The following is a 21,730-nucleotide window of genomic DNA, read 5'->3' on the forward strand; positions in this document are numbered from 1 at the left end:
ACCATCTGCGCTGGGGGCATTGATTAGAGTCGGTCTGCTGGGATTACATCTTTGCCGTTGCCATGCCAACTAATCAGCTGATTTCCCCCCCCTCTCTCTCTCTCTCTCTCTCTCTCTCTGCCTGTCTCTCCATTTCTCTCTCTCTCTCTCTCTTTTCTCTCCTCTCGCTCCCTGGTTGTCACAGCAACGAAATACGGGAGAAGCGAAAGGGCCTCGGCGCCGAATTCAGCTAAAGGGGCGAAAAAATGTTTTCTCCTCTCTCTCTCTGTCTCCCTCTCTCTCTCTCTCTCCCTCTCTCTCCCTCTCTCTCTCTTCCTAATTGGCAACTCTCTCTGACCTGAAGTTCTTTTGTCTCTGGCGTAAACACACCCCTTCTCCAGATTACATTTATTTTCTCATTTTTAAAGAAATAGCGGGATGTGTTGAGAGGCCCAAGGACGGACGCTCTGAATGAGGGAAGCGAGCAGAGTAAATATCGGGCTCATAAAAGCTCACTCCCTGCAACAGAGTCCTCGAACAAATTCCAAGACGGACACAAAACGCTTCCAGGGTTTTTGTTTTTTATTGTTTTTTTGTATACTGTTTTATTAAAATCACGCCCTGGCCAATAAACGCTGATCCCCGGTCAGCTGACGGAGTGGCATTAAGAGCCAGTTATAAAGATCACTGGGAGGAAACGACGCTAACGACTTGTGTGTGTGATCTTTGTCCAGGTTTGCACGGAGGGCCGGATGATACTGGAGTTTGCCTTTGACGATCTGATGAGGATCAAGTCGTGGCACTTTACCATCCGGCAGTACCGGGAGCTCATCCCTCGCAGCATCCTGGCCATGCACGTGAGTGTGACATCACCAACACGCGACAAAACAAACACCCGGGTTCGGCCAGGACACGTCCTCTTTTTCTTTTTTCTCCACCTGTAGTTATTCATGAGGATATGAGGTTTTAAACGCCAACAAAGCAGTTTGGAGGGATTTTTGCAAACCAATTTATTTGCAGACATCAAAGGGCACCGAGGATAAAAAACAGGGCCCTTGTCTGAAAAAGGAGAGAGAGAGAGAGAGAGGGAGGGGAAAAAAAACAAGGTCGAATGAATAATCTGCTTAATTCCACTAAGTGTAACACACATTTAGTCGGTGGAGCTGTGGAGTGCAGCCGGGGCAGAAGGGGTTTCTGCTGTCTAATGATTCTGAACTGAGACGGCACCATATAGCTGTTTGGAAGAAAAACACATTAATGAAAGAATTAAAGACGCAACATATACTCACACTGGCCCCCCCCCCCTGCAGACACACACCTCTACAGGTAAATCTACTTAAATGTCCCCTCCACACACAGGTCTGATGTTAATGTGATGAGACATTAAATGTACGTATAGTTCAACAGATTACGATCAGGTTAACACATTCAAGTATCATGTCTTTTTATGCTTAAAGATATAATATGTAAGAATTCTGTGTTAAAATGTCTAAAATGATTTGACAGCTTCATGACACCATCAAACTACAGGTCTTTTGTTTTTGTTTGGATTGAGAGACACACGTTACACATTGTACATTTAAAAAAATAGGAAATTAAAACAACTTATTGCTGTTGGGAGATTGTCCACATGTCAGAAAACTCTGTATATTGTTCATGGTGTTACTTTCTTACTGCTTACTGTGCCCGTAAACAAAAATCTTCCACAAGTAAAGTAGTTAAAACCAACACTCTGCTCCTATTTTATCTAAAAAGCTCAGAAAATAAACACATTTAGATTCAACAAGATTTGCAACTTAACATCTTGTAGATCTCGACCTGTGCACTGGACTCCGATGGACTAATAAATGATGAAATTCATGAGAACATGTATTAGGAGATTAACTAACCAGAGAAGCATCTATTCCTCACTCACACGATGGCCGTTAATTAAAGCTTCAAATATTACAGAAGTCCTTCATCACATGTGCTGAAAACAGCCATAAGGAATCTATATATAATAAAGTTAAATGGTTTCTTTTAACAGAGAAGTCAAAAGGTTTTGGTAAGAATACAAAAATAGCGATGGTAGAATATGCTCTAGTCTAAGATGTGTGAGCGGCTGCTCTGCTCCATCGCCATGTTTTTCCTTTTTTGGCCAAGTCTTCATATGAATTTCACTCACCAATAAATTGGCCCCTGTGGGTATTCACACTAATTCCTAGAGAGTGGGATATTGGGGGGGGGGGGGGGGGGGGGGGGGGGGGTATCGTGGGTCCTGGCCAGATCTTCAGTGATCTCTGTGTGTGTGTGAGTTCACTCTTTTGATCGCTGCCTGGACTAATGAAAGCAGAGACACACTCGGGAGCCAGAGTAGGGAAGTAGAAAAAAATGCAGATATCAGAACACACCTTCTGATTCTGGCTGAACTACGGCTCTTTCTCTATATCTAACATAATTATTTTGGTTTTGAAGAGTTTATAAAGAAGGGACCTGTAGATTTTATTTACCAGCACTGACCCATGACACTACTTCCATGGTTTGGACTGGACAAAAACATCAAAATTAATTAACTGAATAAAAGTACAGGACTTTAAATGTGTAAGTTTCATATTCAACAACAACATGAAATCTGAAAATCTGTTGGACCTACTAGAATCCTAATGGCAAGAAGAATGTAGTAGGTTCCTGTATTCAGGATGTACAAGCAGTTTGCAGCATTTAAAGGTTTATTCCATAATAAATGTTATTTTAATAGACAATATTTATCAGTAAGTAAAGATTCTCCTATTGTTACATATTTCCTTTTACAATATCTGTTACACTCTGTCTTGTCCACAGTAGATGATGATCAATACACAGCTAAACCGCACATTACTGCCTTATTAACCATTTACATATTGTATGTATGTTTTCTATAAAGGCTAAATATGGGAACCGTTTGCTTTATACTCAAGTCAGTGCTGTGAGCTAGATGTCTGCAGTTCTTGTAATGGCCACTAGAGGCTGACTTTATAAATGTATCTGTATTGAAGTCTTTACTTATATTAAGTTATAATCAAATTAATTTCTTCGATAAAACAATCTGGTCTGAGTCGTTTTCAGTCGTCACAAAGTGTTGTGATGATTTTCCACTAAGCAGAAATATGTTTGAGGGCGTGACTGCTTTGATTGACAGGTGTCTCAGGTGTTATTACTCCATGAAGTTTGAAAGTGGTGAAAGTTAAACTTTAATACGTCCCTTCAGAAAACTCCTGATAACTTTGTTTACAGGTACTCCAAGTTAAAGTCCAACCAAAAGTACTACTGGCAAAATGTTATTAAATTATTAAAAATGCTCTCAATATTGAGAATAGCCTCCAGAGTCACTGCTGTGAACAGCATTTTAAAGTTGTAGGATCTTTTTTCACTGTACTTTTCCATCAAATGGGTTTTTATTTTTTATCAACTAATATGCAAATTAGCTAGTACTGTAAAGTAAGTAAAAAAGTTGAAGAACCTATTTCCCTCTGTAACGAGGAGTAGGAGTACAAAGTAGATTTGAAAAAAAATATAAGAAATGCACAAACACAAACACCCTGCAGGAGCTGCACATCATTTCAAGTGACACTACGTCTCCCTCCCTAACATCTGCTTCACCCCCTCCCCTCCTCCCTTCCACCCACACACACACACACAGACACACAAATACAAATCCCCTGTACAAACACGGCGTGTCGAGCAGTTGTGTGCAACTCAAACCCTGATGTAGATATACATTAACATTTATGGCAGCAAAACACAAAACAAACAAATAATGCATCACGGTACCGATGTAGCAGCTGTTACAGTAAACACAGTGATATTAGCTTAACAGACGCATATACACTGTGATACATCATATTAGTGTTTATATAATGAATCCATAGGGGGGTAAGAAATAATAATCTCTTTACTTTAGGTAGTTTAACTTGTAAAGTCTCATCTCATCACAGAAAGTAAAGTATAACCCTGATTGAATAAGTTGTATTTAAAGTTCTTCTTGACTCCTCTTACATTAGGCCGTTGTGCATCTTGAATTTCTCCGAGTGTGTTTCCCTGCAGCTCTCACTCTGTTGTTTGTCTCCCTCCGGCCCCTTGAACCGAGCGTCTCTGTTGTCCCCGCGCCATATGTGCCAGTGTTTACTCGCACACACTCTACAAATTGTTGACACGTCTCTTGCACCGGCGCTGCCAAGACAAATTTCTGTACAGTGCGTTTAGCCTAATTCCACTTGATGAGCAAAGTGACTCAGATTCCGATCGGCCCGGGCTGCCAATACCGCTCGCTGGCCCGAGTCCTCCCGTCACTCACGTGGCGCCTGCTGACGCCACAGAAGGGCTCCCTCGCTCTTCGCTCTTGACTCCCCACCACACAGAGATGCCAGTGGAGATAGAATTATGCATTTTTCATGAGGCGCTGAATGCCAGCGAGCTCCGGCTCCGGCTCGGTCTGGGCTGTGCTTTGCTCCGTCAACACCTACAGATTTTTCTTCTTCAATTTGACTGCGTATTCCTGGAGCGCCAAAACAAGCTCAGTGAATAATTATGTGTCTTCATGGGATTTTTGTTTTCTTTTTTCAATCAGATGTCTTCCTGTAATTGGTGCCTTTGCTTTTTCTCCCCACTGCCTAGTTCTAATTTAACATTTGTTCTTCACTCCTACACCTTCTCTACCAACACATGGTTTCAATGCATCTTATATTTCACGATTTATTAATTGTCTCCAGTGCTTTTTTTTAACGAATTTGACGTGTGAATAATGCAGCTCATATATATTAATGATTTCCATACATTAAGCATCAAACTAAAGGGCGGATCACATGGGGAGATTTTTGTATTTGCTGGTTTTTCCACAAACTGAACGTGATTCAATTATATTTCCCCCCGTTCACCGACATCATCGAATTCGGTCGAGATAAGAAAATTGTAAACGTGCTGAATTTTAAATGGGATGACAAACTAATATTGATTAATTAGCCCACAGTTGGACGACAGCGTGAAATGAAGGCCAGAAAATACTTCCATTCAGAATAATAGAAACTGCAATAACCGTTAAACAGTTGCATTCGTGACTCGAGGGTGTGAATGTGTCGATTGTGCATATCCGATGGAATTACCCAATTAGCCTTAATTGCCTGTAGATAATTCCTTTAGTCGTAGTCTAGTTGAATGCAAACATAACAATATATAGACGTGTTATGACTCACTTGTGTTTGTATGTGTTGTGTACATGTGTAATACTTTTATTTTATTTTTCATTTCTCTGCTGCTGACTTTACAGGCACAAGACCCTCAGGTGCTGGAACAACTGTCCAAAAACATCACTCGCATGGGTTTGACCAACTTCACCCTCAACTACCTCAGGGTAAAGACTCTGTGTGTGTGTGTGTGTGTGTGTGTGTGTGTGTGTGTGTGTGTGTGTGTGCGTGTGTGTGTGTGTGTGTGCGTGCGATGTCTATGACTGTCATTCTGCCTTTGTTTTGTTCTCGTCTCCTCACACTTACACACACGGAGCAACAATTCCTGTCCATTTTTAAAACCTATTGATTCATGTCACTGATGTTTTCAAACTAAATCTCTGATTCTAAAGCGTCTGGATTTCATGAAGCTGTGTTAAGAGTGAAGAATATTACATTTCTTTGTCTTGGCTAATATGGTTCTTAAAGCCAATCGGTAATTCTTTTGTCAAAGTTTTTTAAATAACCAGGTATTTTTCAGTGTTTGAATATTCAAATTCCGTTTTCCCCTCCTCCTCTCTCCTTCTCTCTCTTCAGTGAGTCTGAGGTCGTATCCTGACTGTGAATGTGACTCTTTGTCTCTGTCGTACAGGAGCTGAGAGCTTATGGGCAGAATGCGTTTTTATATCACTGTTGGCTGTTTGAAAACTTGAGTGTATAATTTCAAAAAGTGCACGGCATCAAAAACAAACAAATAAGCACTTATTTATTTTTTCTCTGCTCCTCTGCATATACATGTTTTTCTACCTGACCGCAGCAATATGATTTACGGAAATGGGAAGTATAAGCCGGCTGAATACATTAGTGATTATTTCACAGGCTTTTATTTGTGTGTGCGTGTGTGTGTGAGTGTGTGTGTGTGTGTGTTTTCCGACGCCACAGTTGACTGACAGCTACGCTTTCCAAATGGGAGAACAAGAGCGAGCGCGAGAGAGACGGGGAGAGAGAAGAATTAATTGGATACAGAAAATTAGCATAACATTAATGAACGCTCCCTGTTGAGACTCATAATTGTGAAATGGCGCGCGAGTCGGGGAACGGCACCTCCGCTGCTTATAATAACTGAGCGAAGAAAGACACACAGAGAGAGAGAGGGAGAGAGGGAGAGAGGGAGAGAGGGGGAGAGGGAGAGAGGGATAGAGGGAGAGAGAGAGAGAGAGGGAGAGAGGGAGCAGGCTTTTTTTTGTTTTCTTCCAACAATGATTTTTCTATATGCAGAAAGCCACTGAAAAAACACCGACACGAGAACAGGAAGACACGTAATTCATGTATCTGTAATTACACAGTGAAGATTTAGTGTTTGTCCTCTATTCTAGGGATTCAGATGGTCAGTACTAATAAAACAACGACACGGGGATCAAGCCTTGTTTGTTTTCTGTTCACTGACAACATGCGTTTTTTTAAAAGAGGTTAAGTTGTTTGTGTCTTTATAGAAAATTACTCGCTCGGGACTCAGTGGCCCCTGAACCAGAGATATTCCATAGGAGTTACCGTGTGTTTGGTAAAATTGGTAAATTGGTCGATTTTCCCAGAGAACAAATCCGGTTTAATTTTGACTTGTACAGAAATTTTTTCTCTTAATGACGATTTAACCTCGTTTCTGTTTTTTTCATTTCTCACCTTCAACTAGAATCTACATTTGAAACAAGACTTTGCCAGAAAAGACACAGAATTTAAAGATTTTATGATTTTTTGATCGAATTTGATTTAACGACTAACACTTCAATTAACAAGTCAAATTCTTTAAGAATCATTTAAGCAGTCTTTTGAAACTCTTCACAAGAAAGTCTGAAATTATATATTTTGATTCTAAGCAGAATGTAGATTTTCTTATTTCTGAGCCCAGAGATCCCAGTTCCCCTCAGTGGGAGCTGCTGGTGGTTAGTCGCTGTTATTCAACATGTCAAACATGTTGCAAATGATACTTCCCCCGACTGTTATCATGGCTGTCAAGGTAAAACACACCCTTTCCTCACATTAAACTGGCAGCGACGTGTCTCTGGAAAAGGCCTTTCCCAGTGTTTATCAGTCCTTCCAAAGGAGACTGACAGTTTCCTGGCTGTGGGGTTACAACCGACCTTTCTCACACACACACACACAACCACAACACACACACGCACACACAAACACTTTCGTTTTTTTTTCATTTGGAGTATTTAAGCCTTTCCATGTATCGGAGCTGCCGGCTTCCTACTATTCAGCCTGAAAATAGCCCTTGTTTTCAGGCTGAGAGCCAGAGCTTGTTGGCTGCGCTGTGGAGGGATATTACTGTGTCAGGAGGGAACTATCAGAGGAGAACACGGGATTAGTCTGTTGCAGGGATGTTCACTTTACCTCGAGCTGCGTGGCATCAAAACACAGCCGTCCTAACGGGAGGAGCAGACATTGTGTTTGTGTGTAGGGTAATTTGACGTAAGCAGGCCGGCCCACGCTTGTTAGCAGGACTGGTTTAAAAAGCCCCTGACGGCACGCCGGGGCGTTTTGAACATGGGATTCCAGGTGTAGTGAGGTGATGAGCGTGCTGATTAGACCTGACATCAGTAATGTGGAGGTGGCGGTGTGATGCTGAAGGTCGGACGGGATCATTTGAGCATGCAGAGAATGATTAACAGTGTCCTCTCTCGCAGTAATGACTATCAAAGTGCCCTTGGGCAAGTTACAGCTTTGACCTCGCAGTTACACTCACTTTGGGAAACAGTAACAGTAACTTTCAACGACTGCTCTCCTGGTTACACACTCCCCAGAGACTCCCACCTGTCAATCATGATGTTTCTATATATCGTCGAACTCTGGATTCAGATCAGATTCTGGATTTGTTTCTTTAAAATTAAGTTTTTTGACACTATCACCGATTCCCTAGGGAATAATTCATAAATCTAAAATAAATAAGGTGTACATAGGGGACTGATCTCTATAAGTTTGTGCAATTTGGTGCAGCTTGATTGAATTAAAGGTAAACTGTTTATTATATTATATCATCATTATATTTGTTCATTTGGAAGTAGTTGAATCTGACTGAAAGACAGAATCCCCCATGTGTGATATTGATATTAAATCACCAGGAGGCACATTCTTAACATTCTCAAATTTGTTCTGTGGATATTACTTATAGGTCGTTACCTCTGCTTGGGAAGTTCTGTATTTTTTTGTTGTTAAATTTTGGAGCAGATCCAGAATCACTTTCTTAAACGTGCAGAGATCGGGGGTGTTGGCCGAGTTATGAACTCTCCAGGTTCCTTTAGTTGTCGACATAGTTTCGTTACATAGGCTGGAAAAACCATGTATTGATCAGTGGTCGTCCAATCAGTGTCCTCTGACTGCATCGACCTGGATGATTCCTGCTGTTGAAGAAGTCGGGCTGACCCGCTCCTAACGTGATCCAGATGTTATCTGGATAAGCTGAGCCTGACGTATTAGAGATGACAGGCTGACCCCGGGTTCCTCTCGCCGCAGATCACCACAGATTTACAGTTTCTCTCCTGACTGAATATTGTACTTAAGGTCTTTTAGGTGGAGAATATTGTTGGAGCGCCGTGTGGGAATGAGGGAGCGCGCTCTGTGTGTTCGCTGTGTTTAAGGAGAGAGAAGCCAGACAAATGTGTGTGTGTGTGTGTGTGTGTCAGTGTGTGTGTCTGCACTGAGTGTGTGTCTCTCACATTTTTACTGTGAGTTGTAAACAGCTCAACAAAGACAGCTCATATTAAAAGGTATCGTCCTTCCCATCTTTCTCCTTCTATCTGTCTCCTTGTCCTTCTTTCCGAAGCACTTGACAATAAAACTGTTTTTTAAAGCTTCTTTATTAATAGTGGCTATAAAAAAAAGATTTACTACAAAGCTGATCACTCAAAGTCAGTGTGCTGTGATTAATTAAGCATCAAACTCTTTACGGCCCATGTTTCTTTTCTCTCATCAGATGTTCAGAGGAATCCGGCTTTACACTGACATGTGTGTGGTTTGTCCTGTTGTGTCCGCAGTTGTGTGTCATCCTGGAGCCCATGCAGGAGCTCATGTCACGGCACAAGACCTACAACCTCAGCCCCCGGGACTGTCTCAAGACCTGCTTATTCCAAAAATGGCAGAGAATGGTCGCCCCACCAGGTAAATACCTCAAATCGTTACTGTCTAATGAAAGAACAGGTTCACGTGGATCAGCTTCGCATTAGCGATCGCAGGACCGGGCCACATTATCGAGATCCCCCGATACACTCAATCCTGGGTCAGTCTCAGCTGTCAATCATGATTTTTCACATCTTTTTTTATAGCATCAAAAAACAGAATTAAAACCAAACCTATTTGGAACATGAACACAATAATCAATCACTGTGATAAGAACTACACAATATGACAGACATCATATTTGAGAAAAATTTATTTGACCTCTTAGTTTGGTCCGTGTCCAACGCAGTGCCATGGAGGAGGCAGGGTTTATGACCTATACCGCAGGCGGCCACCAGATGGCAGTCAAGATACTCTGGCTTCACTTTTCATGTACAGTCTATGATATAAACAGAAATATTAAAATTTTCTAAAATGCTGTGAATTCAGTATTTAGTGTAAATCATTTCCTCGACCATGATTGATTTAAAAAAACTGTATTTATTTCTCAGACTGTTTTTATTGCTGTTTCCAAATTAGCCATTATATGATTTAACCCCTGGAATGTGTTTTGTTCGTCAGGCCTGTGAAATAAATCTGAATTCCGGGGTCTCCTCTCGAATCTCGCCGATCTGAACGGGCCTCTCAGTTTTTTTCTATGATTGATGTTTTTAAGGGCGGTTTCTGAAAAGTACCAGGTTTAAATTGGCTGTGAGGTTTCAGGCCGGGAGAGAAAAGAGTAGGCTGAGGTGTTTTTTCTTTTTTGGTGGACACATTGGAGTGGCTGCAAATTACTGCAATGCTTAGCGAGCCGTGACGAGATGTCTTTAAAAACCAACACCAGTCAAAAAGCCTTTGACTCAGACCTGTGTAACTTTTAATTAAGAGTGCCGGGTGTAATCAAACCAGTAGATCCAGCTCCCCGGCCAGTGGCTCCCCAGTGTCACTGACGTCCTTCAAAGAAAAGGAAAATCATGGAAAGCATTTTATGAATATAAAGTCAAAAGGAAGAAAAAAAACTTCTCCTGTACTGAAGGTTAATTGTTCAAATGGAAAGAGAAAACATTAAATGGCTGATGCAGGTTTATATCATGCACAGCTTTCAGTGTTATTCTTGTATCTTCAGTGCTTGTTACACTCTGTATATACACTGTATATTAGTATTTTTACTTTACATTAAATATCTCTCAGGTTCCCTTAAACCAGATCTCCTCAGTTTGTTCGATGGTTTTAAGACGAGTGTTTTTTCAGGGTCGTCTCATGTCATCCGTCTTTATTTTGACTTTTGCAGTTTAGCTGGAATTGCAGTTTTCTTAATCGCGAGCTTGTTATTCCCCTTTTTCCTGCAATTCTTCTCCAGCCTGGAAGCTGGTTGGGATCTGGCCAGGAAGGAAGCCACAGGCGCATTTGTGCTCCGATAAGTCCTTTTGGTGGAAATGGAAGTGATTTTAGTGCGTCACCGGTTCAGCATTGAAGGAAACCGGTTGGATAACAGAAATGATTGTCTCTGACAATAGGCCCACTTTTATTTTTGCACACACGTCCGTCAAAGTCAGGAATCGAAAGAAGAAAGATGCTGATAAAAAAAAAAAATCCCCTTATTGTTTTGGCTCTGATTTATGGTTCCAGTTTTGTTTGTCTCACCAGTCGCTGGTTGTTCTAACTGAATATGAAAGCATCCCCCTCGGTGTGATTAGTAAGAAAAATGTATTTCATTTTCAGACATCTGTTTGAAGATCACAGCAGTGTTCTCTTGTCTCACTTGAGATTAAAAGGAATAATGCTTTCTAACAAATGTTGGCAGAATTCTCAAAAAATCATGTACTCATAAATTATGCACTACATAAAACTCCTTTATAAATACTAGAATCTCCAAGATCTCTATTAACCTGTGTCATCACTTTATAATCTTTTTTTTAATAAAAATGACTTCACTCGCGGTGTAATTGCACCTTTAGGAATTACATATAGCTCATAATTGGAAAAGCATAAGTTTCCCCTGGTGTTAAATTGCATCTGTATCCCACTGAATGCTCAATTATGTCTTTGCCTTTTTTCTCTGTTGTCATCCATGGGTCTCATTCTGTGTTCCATTGTTTTAAAATGATAATTTTTCTACAACTTGGATTGAATTGAACTGATTCTAGCTCCGGTTTCAGCTGGACACCCACAGAACTTCAAAACGGAAATATTCCCCACAAATCACAAAAAAGGTATTTTCCCTCTCACAGTGTTGATTGTGCACGATTATCATGGATGCCCGTTGGAAAGATATGACTAATGAATGAATGAATAACAACAAAAAAACATGTTGCATATGCTGGTGTAATGCATGCGAGGACAGATTCTCTCCAGCGCAGGCTACAACTAGAAAATGATTAAACCAATAACATGGTCATGCTCAGGAAATCCCAGCTATAGAAATGCAAGAAATGTGCAAGAATGGAGGCGGTGGTGAAAAAGGGGAAAAAGCACATTCAGTAACACAGACGTGCCTCCTGCCACAGCAGAGCAGTTTTAATCTGGCCCGTGCTATCGAGGAACGTGGCAATCGGTGCAGCACTGAAATCATTAACAAATTTGCATTACGTCGAGCGTCAGGGTCCATTGTTGAGCATTTATGCAAATGAGACCGGGGGTTATTTCTTACTAGTGCATGTCTGGGAAGATGCTAACGCTCCTGCGGTTTCACCTCTGCAAGAGAACAAAGCACGGATCGTTGTAGTTCTTTGTTTGTGCGTTTGCTTTCTCTTATGACTACTTCAAATAAGTTTGTCTGCATGTTTAATTAGGATGGTGCATGTCCAAGCCTCTACTGCATGACCTCACACACACAGCCCTACACCTTGTCCCTGTATGTATCAATACATTCTCTGTTTCTCTCTGCAGGTCGCGCCAAGGCTGAGCCGGCCCGACAGACGACCACGAAGAGGAGGAAACGGAAGAACTCGGCCAGCAGCGCCAACAGCAGCGTGGGCACCACCGCCAGCAAGAAGCGCAGCCCGGCCACCAACTTCAGCCTCTCCAGTCAGGTACCTGTAAGCATCAGCTCCACTCGGGTTTGCCTCCTCTTCTACTCTATATGTCCTCGCAACACGCCTGTTTGCCGGGTTACACAAAGGCAGGAGAAAATTCCTAATGGTGTTGCAGCTCTAAGGTTCGATTTATTTGCAGGAATGAGAGAGAGAGAGAGGGAAAGCAGCAGGAGGAAAGGGAAAGAGAGAAAGTCGAACCCGGTGCAGTGAGACAAAGAAACCCCGAGGGACGTGTATGACAACATGTCGCCCCACAAGACAAAGAGAGAAAACATCAAATATCATAAAAAGTGACACAACTGACATTAAAATCATCAAAGCGGGAAAAGTAGTACAAGAAGAGCTAAATTTATAAATAACAAGAGAAGAGGGTGAATTAAAAGTGCTCCTCTCGCTGCTTTGTGTCAAATCACTAATCGGTTGCTGCTCACTTCATTTTCTCCAGCAGTTTTTCTCGGAGTGAAACTCTCAGAATGTGATCGTGAGAAAGACCGAGCTGACCCCCCGCTGCTCGAGCAAGTTTATCAGATAAATAAATTAATAAAGGGTTTGAATCTCAGGTCCGAGTGGGAAAATGTGGGCGGGGGAGAGGAGTGACATGTTGCCCTCTCTCTACAGCCACCAAGCTTGAAACGCCCCTGAGCAAGGCACTGCACTCACAGCAGCCCACAGGGGATGGCAGCTTGTATTCAGCAGCTATAGAGCTGTATGGATGTTAAGGAGCATGCTGCTGCAGATATAAATACACAAATCAATTAAAAATAACTACATATACAATCTGAAAATGTCCTGTTGGGTTTTATTGAGATTTTTACTTCCCTAATGAATATCTATGATTTAACCAACCAATAATAAATACATTCAAATGCATGAAACCACATTTAAATTCAATTGATCTGGATTTTTATTTTGGATCCACACCAAATTTCTCAGACACCAAATATGCCTGATATTTTTCATCAAGACACATTTATATATTTCCTAAATGCTGCTCCTTGCACCCTCTTGTAAGTTTAAAGAATGAGAAATTAAGAAACCCTGGATCGGCTCCCTGATCCAGATGTGCACCAAAATTGAATTGGTTCTTATTCAGCCCATAATGCATCCTTCCACCAAGTTTCATGGAGATCTGTCCTGTAGGTTTTGCATAAACAGACATAACCTCCTCATGTCCATTAGATTCAATCAAGCTGCACCAAATTGCAAACACAATCTTATCAGTATCGTAAAAGCAGATTTCTTTCCTAAAGATCTTTGAAATATTCCCTTGGAAATTGGTGAAACTGAAGAATAAATGCCTCTCACAATGTTAAAGAAAAGAATAAAACATTCCTGGATTCGACCCTTTTGTCCAGATCAGCACTAAGGGGTTCTAGGTTTTATCTCATGGGCAAAACTCAAACTCAAATTTCATGAAAATCAGCTCAGTAGTTTTTGCCTCACCCTGCTGACAGACAGACCAACAGACACAACAAACCAATATCGATCAGTTATATTCTATCTAGTCATTTTCCCTCTGCTCAAGAAACTTAAAGACATCTGTCCTTAAAAGTCTCTGTGTCTTGTGTTTCTGAATATGAATGTGTGATTTTCCTCCATGACTCCATAACAGGCCACTTGACACAGTCTGAGGTTAAACAGCCTCTTAAACAGCCGAGTGTTGCACCACGTTTCCCCCCCGAGGATTCGTCCGCAGCTGCTGAGTTTATTCCAAACGCTGCCGTTCATTATACACATACTGTATTATATTTACACTACTGCATCCAATTGACTTATGTCTCCTGCGCCCACTCGCTGCACGTCGCTCCATCTGCGTTAGAAAGTGTGTTGAATCCAAACATGACGTTAAAGGGTCGCTGCTCGGCGTTAATGTGACTAATTCTGCTTAATGGGATATTTAAGGGTGCTAATGCTTTTCTACACTCACACTCCGGGTTGAGTAAAGCAAGCCTGTCTCCCAGAAATGAAGTGTGTGATTACGGTTTGAAGCACTTTGGGATCGGGGAAAAGGTGCGTGAGTGTGCGTGAGTGCGTGAATAATACAAAACACTTTATCCTTTAAGGTTTATGACGTTTGTGTGAAGTAAAACAAAAAACAACACAAGTACAGTAAATGAAACGTCAGTATATGTTTTGACTTAAGACGTCAAGTTCTTCGTGAGCCTAAACTTAACAATAGAAACCACATGTTGTCGTCTGATTTTCTAATATTTCTATGAGTTTTCCAGTCGTAGGCTATGGGGACACCATTAGGATCTGTCCCTTTATAATTGGATTGGACTTCTTCCTCTGGTACAGGTTGTTCTTCTCCACTTTTGCACTCTCACGGCTAGAAAACATAATTTACCTCACGTTTTCGAGCAGTATAAAGAACACACGCCTATGCAAACACACACACACACACACACACAAACACACACACACAAACACACATATATTGTCCTGTCCCTCTATATTCTGTCCCGCAGTTAACTGTCCTGTCATCTTTTGAGATTTGCTGCCCTCACTCTCTTCATGTATCTGCTTCTCTCCATCTAACACATAATGTAGATTCTACCACACACACACTCACACATACACACAAACACACAAACACACACACACTCACTCGCGGCATGTGCAATTGTGTTCTCTCTAGAAGGCAGTCTGGCTCTGATCCAGCTCTCATTATCACTGATATCTGTATATACCCTCCACCCCCGGCCCTCCTTCACATGCACAAAGTATACTCCATCAACGCTCCTCCCTCCCTCCACCCCCACCCACCCATCCACCCCAACATGCACACACACAGACAGACACACACACACATTCATGCTACTTGCATTCACACGCCTCTTAAAGACTGGCAGCCGTGTGGCTGCTAACATGCTGGTTACATATGTTGCATGCCTGCTGTCTTTGTCTGAGAAGTTGTTCGTTTGTGGCTCAGCACAAGCCTACGTGAGCCCAATGACAATAAGGAGTGGACCCTCACAAGGGGAAAGGGGTGGGGGGGGTGGTGGTAGGAGGATGGGGGGTGGGGGGGCTACCAGTGGCTGGAGGAGAGGAGGTGTGGGTGAGGGAGGCGCGGGGCGTTTATAAAATGATCAACAGTGACCTCCAGTGGCTCAGATTGAGTGTTTTAACGTGTGTTGATTCTCATTTGAATGTTGTGAGTTAACTGAGGTTGAAGAAGTACTCTGATTGTGTACTTGAGTGCAAGTAGCAATACCACAGTGTAAGAAGTAATCCATTACAAGTAAAAAGACTTGCATTGAATATTCTGTTTAGTTCTTTCTGTTCCTCAACTTTTTTGACAACTCTTCTTTTGCTCAAGTTCAAACTTTGGTGTATTTTGTCTGAGGAGCTCAACATTAAAACTTTTGTGTTCATGTAGTTCTTCTACAGCGATCACATGACACCGGTGTAAAATAGTTACACAACCCAAAGTTTCGGATTTTACTATTAATTGGCAAAGATATAAGTCCTATTCATGTTTAATATGTTTCTGTGAACTTTAGAACTGTGCCATGTTTCTAAGTGATTTCATTTCCAAGGTGACAGAATTTCTCTTTTAAGCGAGCACAGCTTGCATTTGAAGCTTTAATGTATTGAGTATCATAGACCTTAAAGAATATGGCTTATTCTTGATGAAAACAATAAAAAAGACTAAATCTGACAACTGAATAATTCACAAAGAAATATTGTGTAAGCCTCCAAAACTTAATATATATTATTAACGATCTCAATTTCCATCTAAAAACTATTAAAAAACACATCAGCGAACAAGCTGTTGTATGAGTTGATTCCTTCTTTACCAAACAAACACACTAGTGGATCGACACATTGTTGAATGTTGTCTTCTCAAAGGTTTTGATGTATGTTCACAAAAAAAAAACATGAGATTATTCCAAATCTTTTTTTGGGGGGCATTTTCCTCTTTTTTGTTTTTATTGGTGAAATTGAGTGACAAGAAACAAACAGATCAACAGAAAGAAGAATGACTTAGGAGACAGACGTACAAACAGACAGCAGGAGCATGAAGAAGATGTTAGCATGAAGTCAGAAAACAAAATAACACAACTAACTAGAAGAGGAATTAATTATTTATTTAAATAAGGAATAGATGAAGGGATGTTGAAAACGTTGATGTGCATCAGGCTAGTTGGCAAAAATATACTTTTTTATCACCTAAATTCTAATCCAGTCATTTTTGTCTGTGCTGCACAAGCTGCTCTGTCTCCTTTCCCGCCACATTGTGTTAATATTCCCACTTGTTGCCTCAGAGGCCCCCGAGGAGCAGATATGTCCTCCAGGCTAACGCTAATGACACAGCAGTGAATGGAGGCGTTCATCATCGCCGCGTTGGCCCATTCATAGCCGCGCCGCTTAGCTAGCGCAGAGGCTAACTCTTAACGAGATGAGTAGACGAGTAGACAGTGTTAATTAGCTGACAATTAGCGCACCCCGGTCCCGGGCTAACCGCCAGCTGTGATTGTCAGAGAGACGTTTTTTTTTTTTGTGGACTCAAAATTGGCCAGAGGTGGGTTGACAGGCCTCCTCACAGGAACAGATGGCGAATGCAAGGCTTGTTGGCAATCAGTACGTTTTTAGCTAATGACTTAATTAGCTATGCAAATTGACAAATCAGTGTGGATATTGTCATTTAGTTGAAAAGCTCACCTAAATTAATTAGCCTGATTAAGGCATAGTGGGGTGGAGAAGTGGTCGCTAGGGGGGCTTCGGGGACGGCTCGAATAAATAAACCGCTTCTCCCCATTGGTGGTCTTCTTCAAAGTGTGTGTGTTTGTGTGCTGCAGCGTGGGGGTGGGGGGGCGTGTGTGTTTGTGTGTGAAGTTGTCTTGTTTGTATGTTTACATCAACGCCTGCTGGATGTGATCATGCGTGTTTGTTCTGTGTGATTTTTGTGTACAGATCTTGGGTTTCGCGTGTGAGACTCAGCGTCTTGAGGCTTGTGATCGTTGTGTTGAGTCTTAATCCCTGTGTGCATTCGAGTGCTTTTGCCTGCGTTTGTGTGCAAGTGCGTGTTTGTGTGCTAAGGTGCGATTGTACAGTAAACTTATCTGGGTTTGTGTGCCTGCCTGTCAGTGCATGTTTGTGTGTGTGTGTCTATGTGTGTGTGTTGTAGAGGAGATGGTATAGGCGAGCGAGATCTCCCGAGCCAGGCAGCGTTGACACACATGACCAGTGAAGCATGCGCTCCATTTAACTGTACAGCTTCTTCCCGGGGCTGCGGTGGGTGGCGCCGGGGGCTCGCCAGCAGGGAGATGCTTAGTCAGTCACAGGAAGATGAGATTGATGTAAACACAGAAATCCGGCCATGATTCAGAGCCGATTGACAAATACTAGAATTCACAGATTACTCTCCGGTGTGTGTTTATCAACAGAATCGCTTTGTGAATGAAATGTGAAGGAATTTATCTCCACGAGCTTCTTGTCTTGTTTCTGCGTCTCGGAGGAATTGTCGGGGAATCCTTCATGCCACAGATATCAGTGGATAATGGATAAATCTCTCTCCTCTCCTTCCTTGACCCGCTGTGAGACGACCATCTCTGTGAAATATGTCTTACATGATGAGTATCGATTGGGGGTTGGGGGGGGGGGGGGGGGGGGGGGTACTGGGTGCCGGGGGAATCCACTGTATTCAGGAAGGTTTCATTTGCACACAGCGCTTCCAGAGGGGTCGACCCACCACACGGTCGGGTTCAACGGATTCACCTATAAATACACAAACACGCCGAGATGTGCACACACACACACACACACACACACACACACACACACTCCTAGTGTTGTTTCACCATGAGCAGGGGGTCCGTGTCGATGCAGGGAAATGTCCTGCCCCCCTCTTTGTGGGGGTTTTGGACCGTCCCTCATACAGCTGGGAAACGGAATGGTAAACACACATAGATCTGAGTCAGGAGGCGAGAATTGTTAAATATCTTTAGTATTACTTGTTATGTCTCTATTTTAAAAGCTGATTGATTAAATTCACGACACAAATGTAATGACAAATCTTCCTTTTTGTACTTGTTGCTAAATACGTAAAAAGTGTAGATATTTATAAATGGGTATACATTATACTTATAAAAGTCAAATCAGGTTTATTTACCACTTATAAAAGTCACTTTTACAATAAAGTAATACAAAAAGTTAATCAAGTAAATACAGTTTCCCACTCACGAATGGGCCATCACTGATTTCACTTGTGAGAAGCCCTTTGTTTTGTTGAGAATTCCATTAAAAACTCCACTGGACAAACTACAGATTTTAGGTAACTCAGCTTCTTTCCACTGCAAAGGTGATTCACACCATGTAAAAGCCAACATTCAAATATCACGAGAACGTAATTCATTAGTACAATGTGAGCTTTTAAGTAGCTCAACTACATTTGTAAAGAAAGGAAGCAGCTTTAAACGACATAATACGTTCTCCTGTTTTCCCTCTTGTTCAACTTGTTGTCGGCCTCTCTCTCTCTCTGCAGGACGTGATGGTGGTGGGCGAGCCGACCCTGATGGGCGGGGAGTTCGGGGACGAGGATGAGCGTCTGATCACCCGTCTGGAGAACACGCAGTACGATGCCACCAACGGCCTGGACGACGAGGACGACTTCAACGGCTCCCCGGCTCTCGGCAACAACGGCCCCTGGGGCAGCAAACCCCCCGCCTCCCAGGACAGCAAGCCCGAGAGCACGGCGCCGCAGCCCTCCCAGTAAAACCACAGAAGAAGAAAGCAACAGATGGACTTTTTAAACCTCCTCCCCCTTTCCCCTTTGGGCAGTGCTTCTACACGCCTCACAACGTTTTACAGAATCAAACCCCCAACCCTCCCCGCCCTGTCTGGGAACTCAAAAATCTGTCCATCCCGGATATTTTCTTCTTCTATGAATCACAGAAACATCTGTGAGCGCACGGAGAACTGGCAGCGTTTCACAGCAGAGTCCACAGACAATGAAATGCATACAGAGAAACTCAAAAATATCAAAAAATACATTTTGTTTCTCGAGAATGCAGTGGAAAATTCCAGATCAAATCCCCCCCCACCCTCCCGCTCCAAGCCTCTCGTCTAGTGGAATACCCCGGCTGTGATTGGTTGACCCGCAGGTCGCAAGTCATCACGCCGTCAATAGACAGTGAAAAGAAAAGAAGAGGAGTAAAGAACAACAAACAAAATGTCTCAACAATAAAAAAAAAAAAGAAGAAGACATAGAGAGCTCAACGTGAAGAAGGTGTTTTTTAACCAGAGCCGATGGAGGCGTCTCTCACCACGAGCCAAACACTGTCTGAGGCAAATGAGCTTTTTATCATTGAGAAATCCACGCGGCTGTTTGGTTTGTTTCGGCTGCTGCTGTTTATTTCCATTTCCAATTAAGAGGAAATAAAAAAAAGTTCTCACGTCCCGGGATTGTTTCGTCTCCACTCTGCTGCGGTCGTCACAGATTGTGATTTCATGCAAACCAGTTTGATTGTGTTCGTAGTCTATTGGTATTTTTTGCTTCTCTCAGAATCCTTTGCAATCACGTTGTAATTTTTGCCGATCAGTATGTGAACTTTGCCGACACGCGTTGATGCATTAATGTTGATTTTTTTTATTTTTGTCTCTCTCTCTCTCTCTCTCTCTCTCTCCCCCCCCCCCCCCCCCCCTCCTCCAAAATTGGACTTGGTTCCCTTTAACGACCAACTCCCAAACTGATACTAAAGCCTTTTTCCTGCATGATTTTATAGTATTTTTATTTTGTTTATATATATATGTACTTTCAAAAGAATGCATCAGTCTGATTTTCCTTTTTTTGGGTTCATCAGTTTGGGAACACTGTTACAATGGTTTGTAGCTCTGTAAATAGAAGTGGAGTCTCTCTCGTCCACTGTAAATCAGCCCCCTGAAACCAGTTTGGATATGGCAGCTGTTTTTGTTTTTGTACAGGAGGATTCAGATTTCTGTTGGGTGGTTTGGATGGACGCTGGTTTGCCTCTGTCCAAAAAAAAGAAGGAAAACTCTTAAATGTCCCCCCCCTCCCCCTCCCCCCCTGTTCCTCTTTAGCTAGTGCAGAACCAAAGCCACAAATTTACTAAACGACCACACAGTCACACATTCATGTTTTCTTGTTTATTCTGTGACATAAGTGAAGAATTTTACATTTTAAAAACAGCGCCCAGGTCAAGTCCCATCCACCCCACAGAACTGCCCCCCCCCCGTGTTTTGTGTCCACGATTTGTTCTTTAATCTTTGAATTGAATTGATACTATATCCCTGATCTCTTTTGTTGGACTTTTCTTTGAAAAATGGGCAAGAAGGGCAACAGCGGACGTCTTTATACAATTGGATCTTATGGGTATTTATTTGTGCATTTGTAAGGAAGCTAACACATTTCTAAATATGTTTGAGCCTAGTATTATTAGACACCATTTGTACATTATATAGCAGAGGTGTTCAGTGTCATATCTGATGTCTGGTATGTATGCTTTACCATTATGTGTGCCAATAAACCGTGCTTACAAAAGGAGCTACACGATTTGGCCACGTGCACCGAGTCTGCATGTGGTCGACTCTTTTTCTGTCTCTTCTTGATATTCCCTGTCATCGATTCACTGTGATTGTGTGAAGAGTCAATGGAAAGTTCGTTCTTAACCTTGGAAACACAGGTTCGACAGACAAAGGGTCTACTTAGAGGCTTTTCAGAGCTTTCAATCAAAACCCACCGACCTTCCTCCGCAGATGAAGTTGCCCTGTTGTCGTGAAAAACTGTCTTCTTCTTTTTTTTGTCTCGTCCAACCTGCGTGAAAAGTCCTTGAGGTGTTCAGGAAAATCTTCAATCTATATTTCCATGGCAACTGGATGTCTACAGCACGACTGAAAGCTCCAGAAAAAAAACGAAGAAGTGGACTCGTGGAAAGTGATGAGATGTTTTTCTGTCAGATGTCAGGGAGATGTCATGCTGGTTGGTTTCACAGTTTCATCCCCAGAATGACATCTATCTAGAAAACCACACGTCTGGACTAACGCTGTTTTCTCCTCTGGTTACTGTTTATGCAGGTGGAAGAAAACTATTGGAAATCACATCTTTATTATGTTAATAAGCGAAAAACGATTCTGCAAAAATCAAAGGTAGATTCTGACGTTGCTCAGAACAAAGACGCAAAACATATTTTTTCCCAAAGTTTGTGGTTCTTTACAACCAAAGAAGCCTCAAAATACCAGAATGCATTGCAGCCAGTTTTCAAACTGATCATGTAAAGTATTCAAATACTGACTTACTCCCTGTTTCCATTTATATGCACTCACATTCATCTTTGATTGAATAATGCTTCTTCCTCTCGACACCTCACAACGTATGAAAAGCATTCTGGGAAATGTTAGTAACATCACAATACAAAGCATCTC

The 21,730-nt window shown here is 42.1% G+C and overlaps 1 protein-coding gene across 2 annotated transcripts in view; it reads left to right on the top strand.

Annotated features, from left to right (window-relative positions):
• Nucleotides 1-20,852, top strand: part of ldb2a (LIM domain binding 2a) — a 74,988-nt gene extending 54,136 nt beyond the window's left edge. Inside the window, exons 4-8 of one of the 2 annotated variants that reach the window (XM_053429598.1) lie at nt 714-836; nt 5,261-5,344; nt 9,191-9,314; nt 12,201-12,349; nt 18,834-20,852. In XM_053429598.1, coding sequence (XP_053285573.1) covers nt 714-836; nt 5,261-5,344; nt 9,191-9,314; nt 12,201-12,349; nt 18,834-19,064 — 711 coding nt within the window. In that variant the 3' untranslated portion in view covers nt 19,065-20,852. The remainder of the gene's footprint in view (nt 1-713; nt 837-5,260; nt 5,345-9,190; nt 9,315-12,200; nt 12,350-18,833) is intronic. The other variant, XM_053429599.1, reaches the window with a different exon arrangement.
• The last annotated feature ends 878 nt before the right edge of the window (nt 20,853-21,730 follow it).

The sequence above is a fragment of the Pleuronectes platessa genome, chromosome 8 (assembly GCF_947347685.1).
Source record: "Pleuronectes platessa chromosome 8, fPlePla1.1, whole genome shotgun sequence".
In the NCBI taxonomy this organism is placed as follows: Eukaryota; Metazoa; Chordata; class Actinopteri; order Pleuronectiformes; family Pleuronectidae; genus Pleuronectes; species Pleuronectes platessa.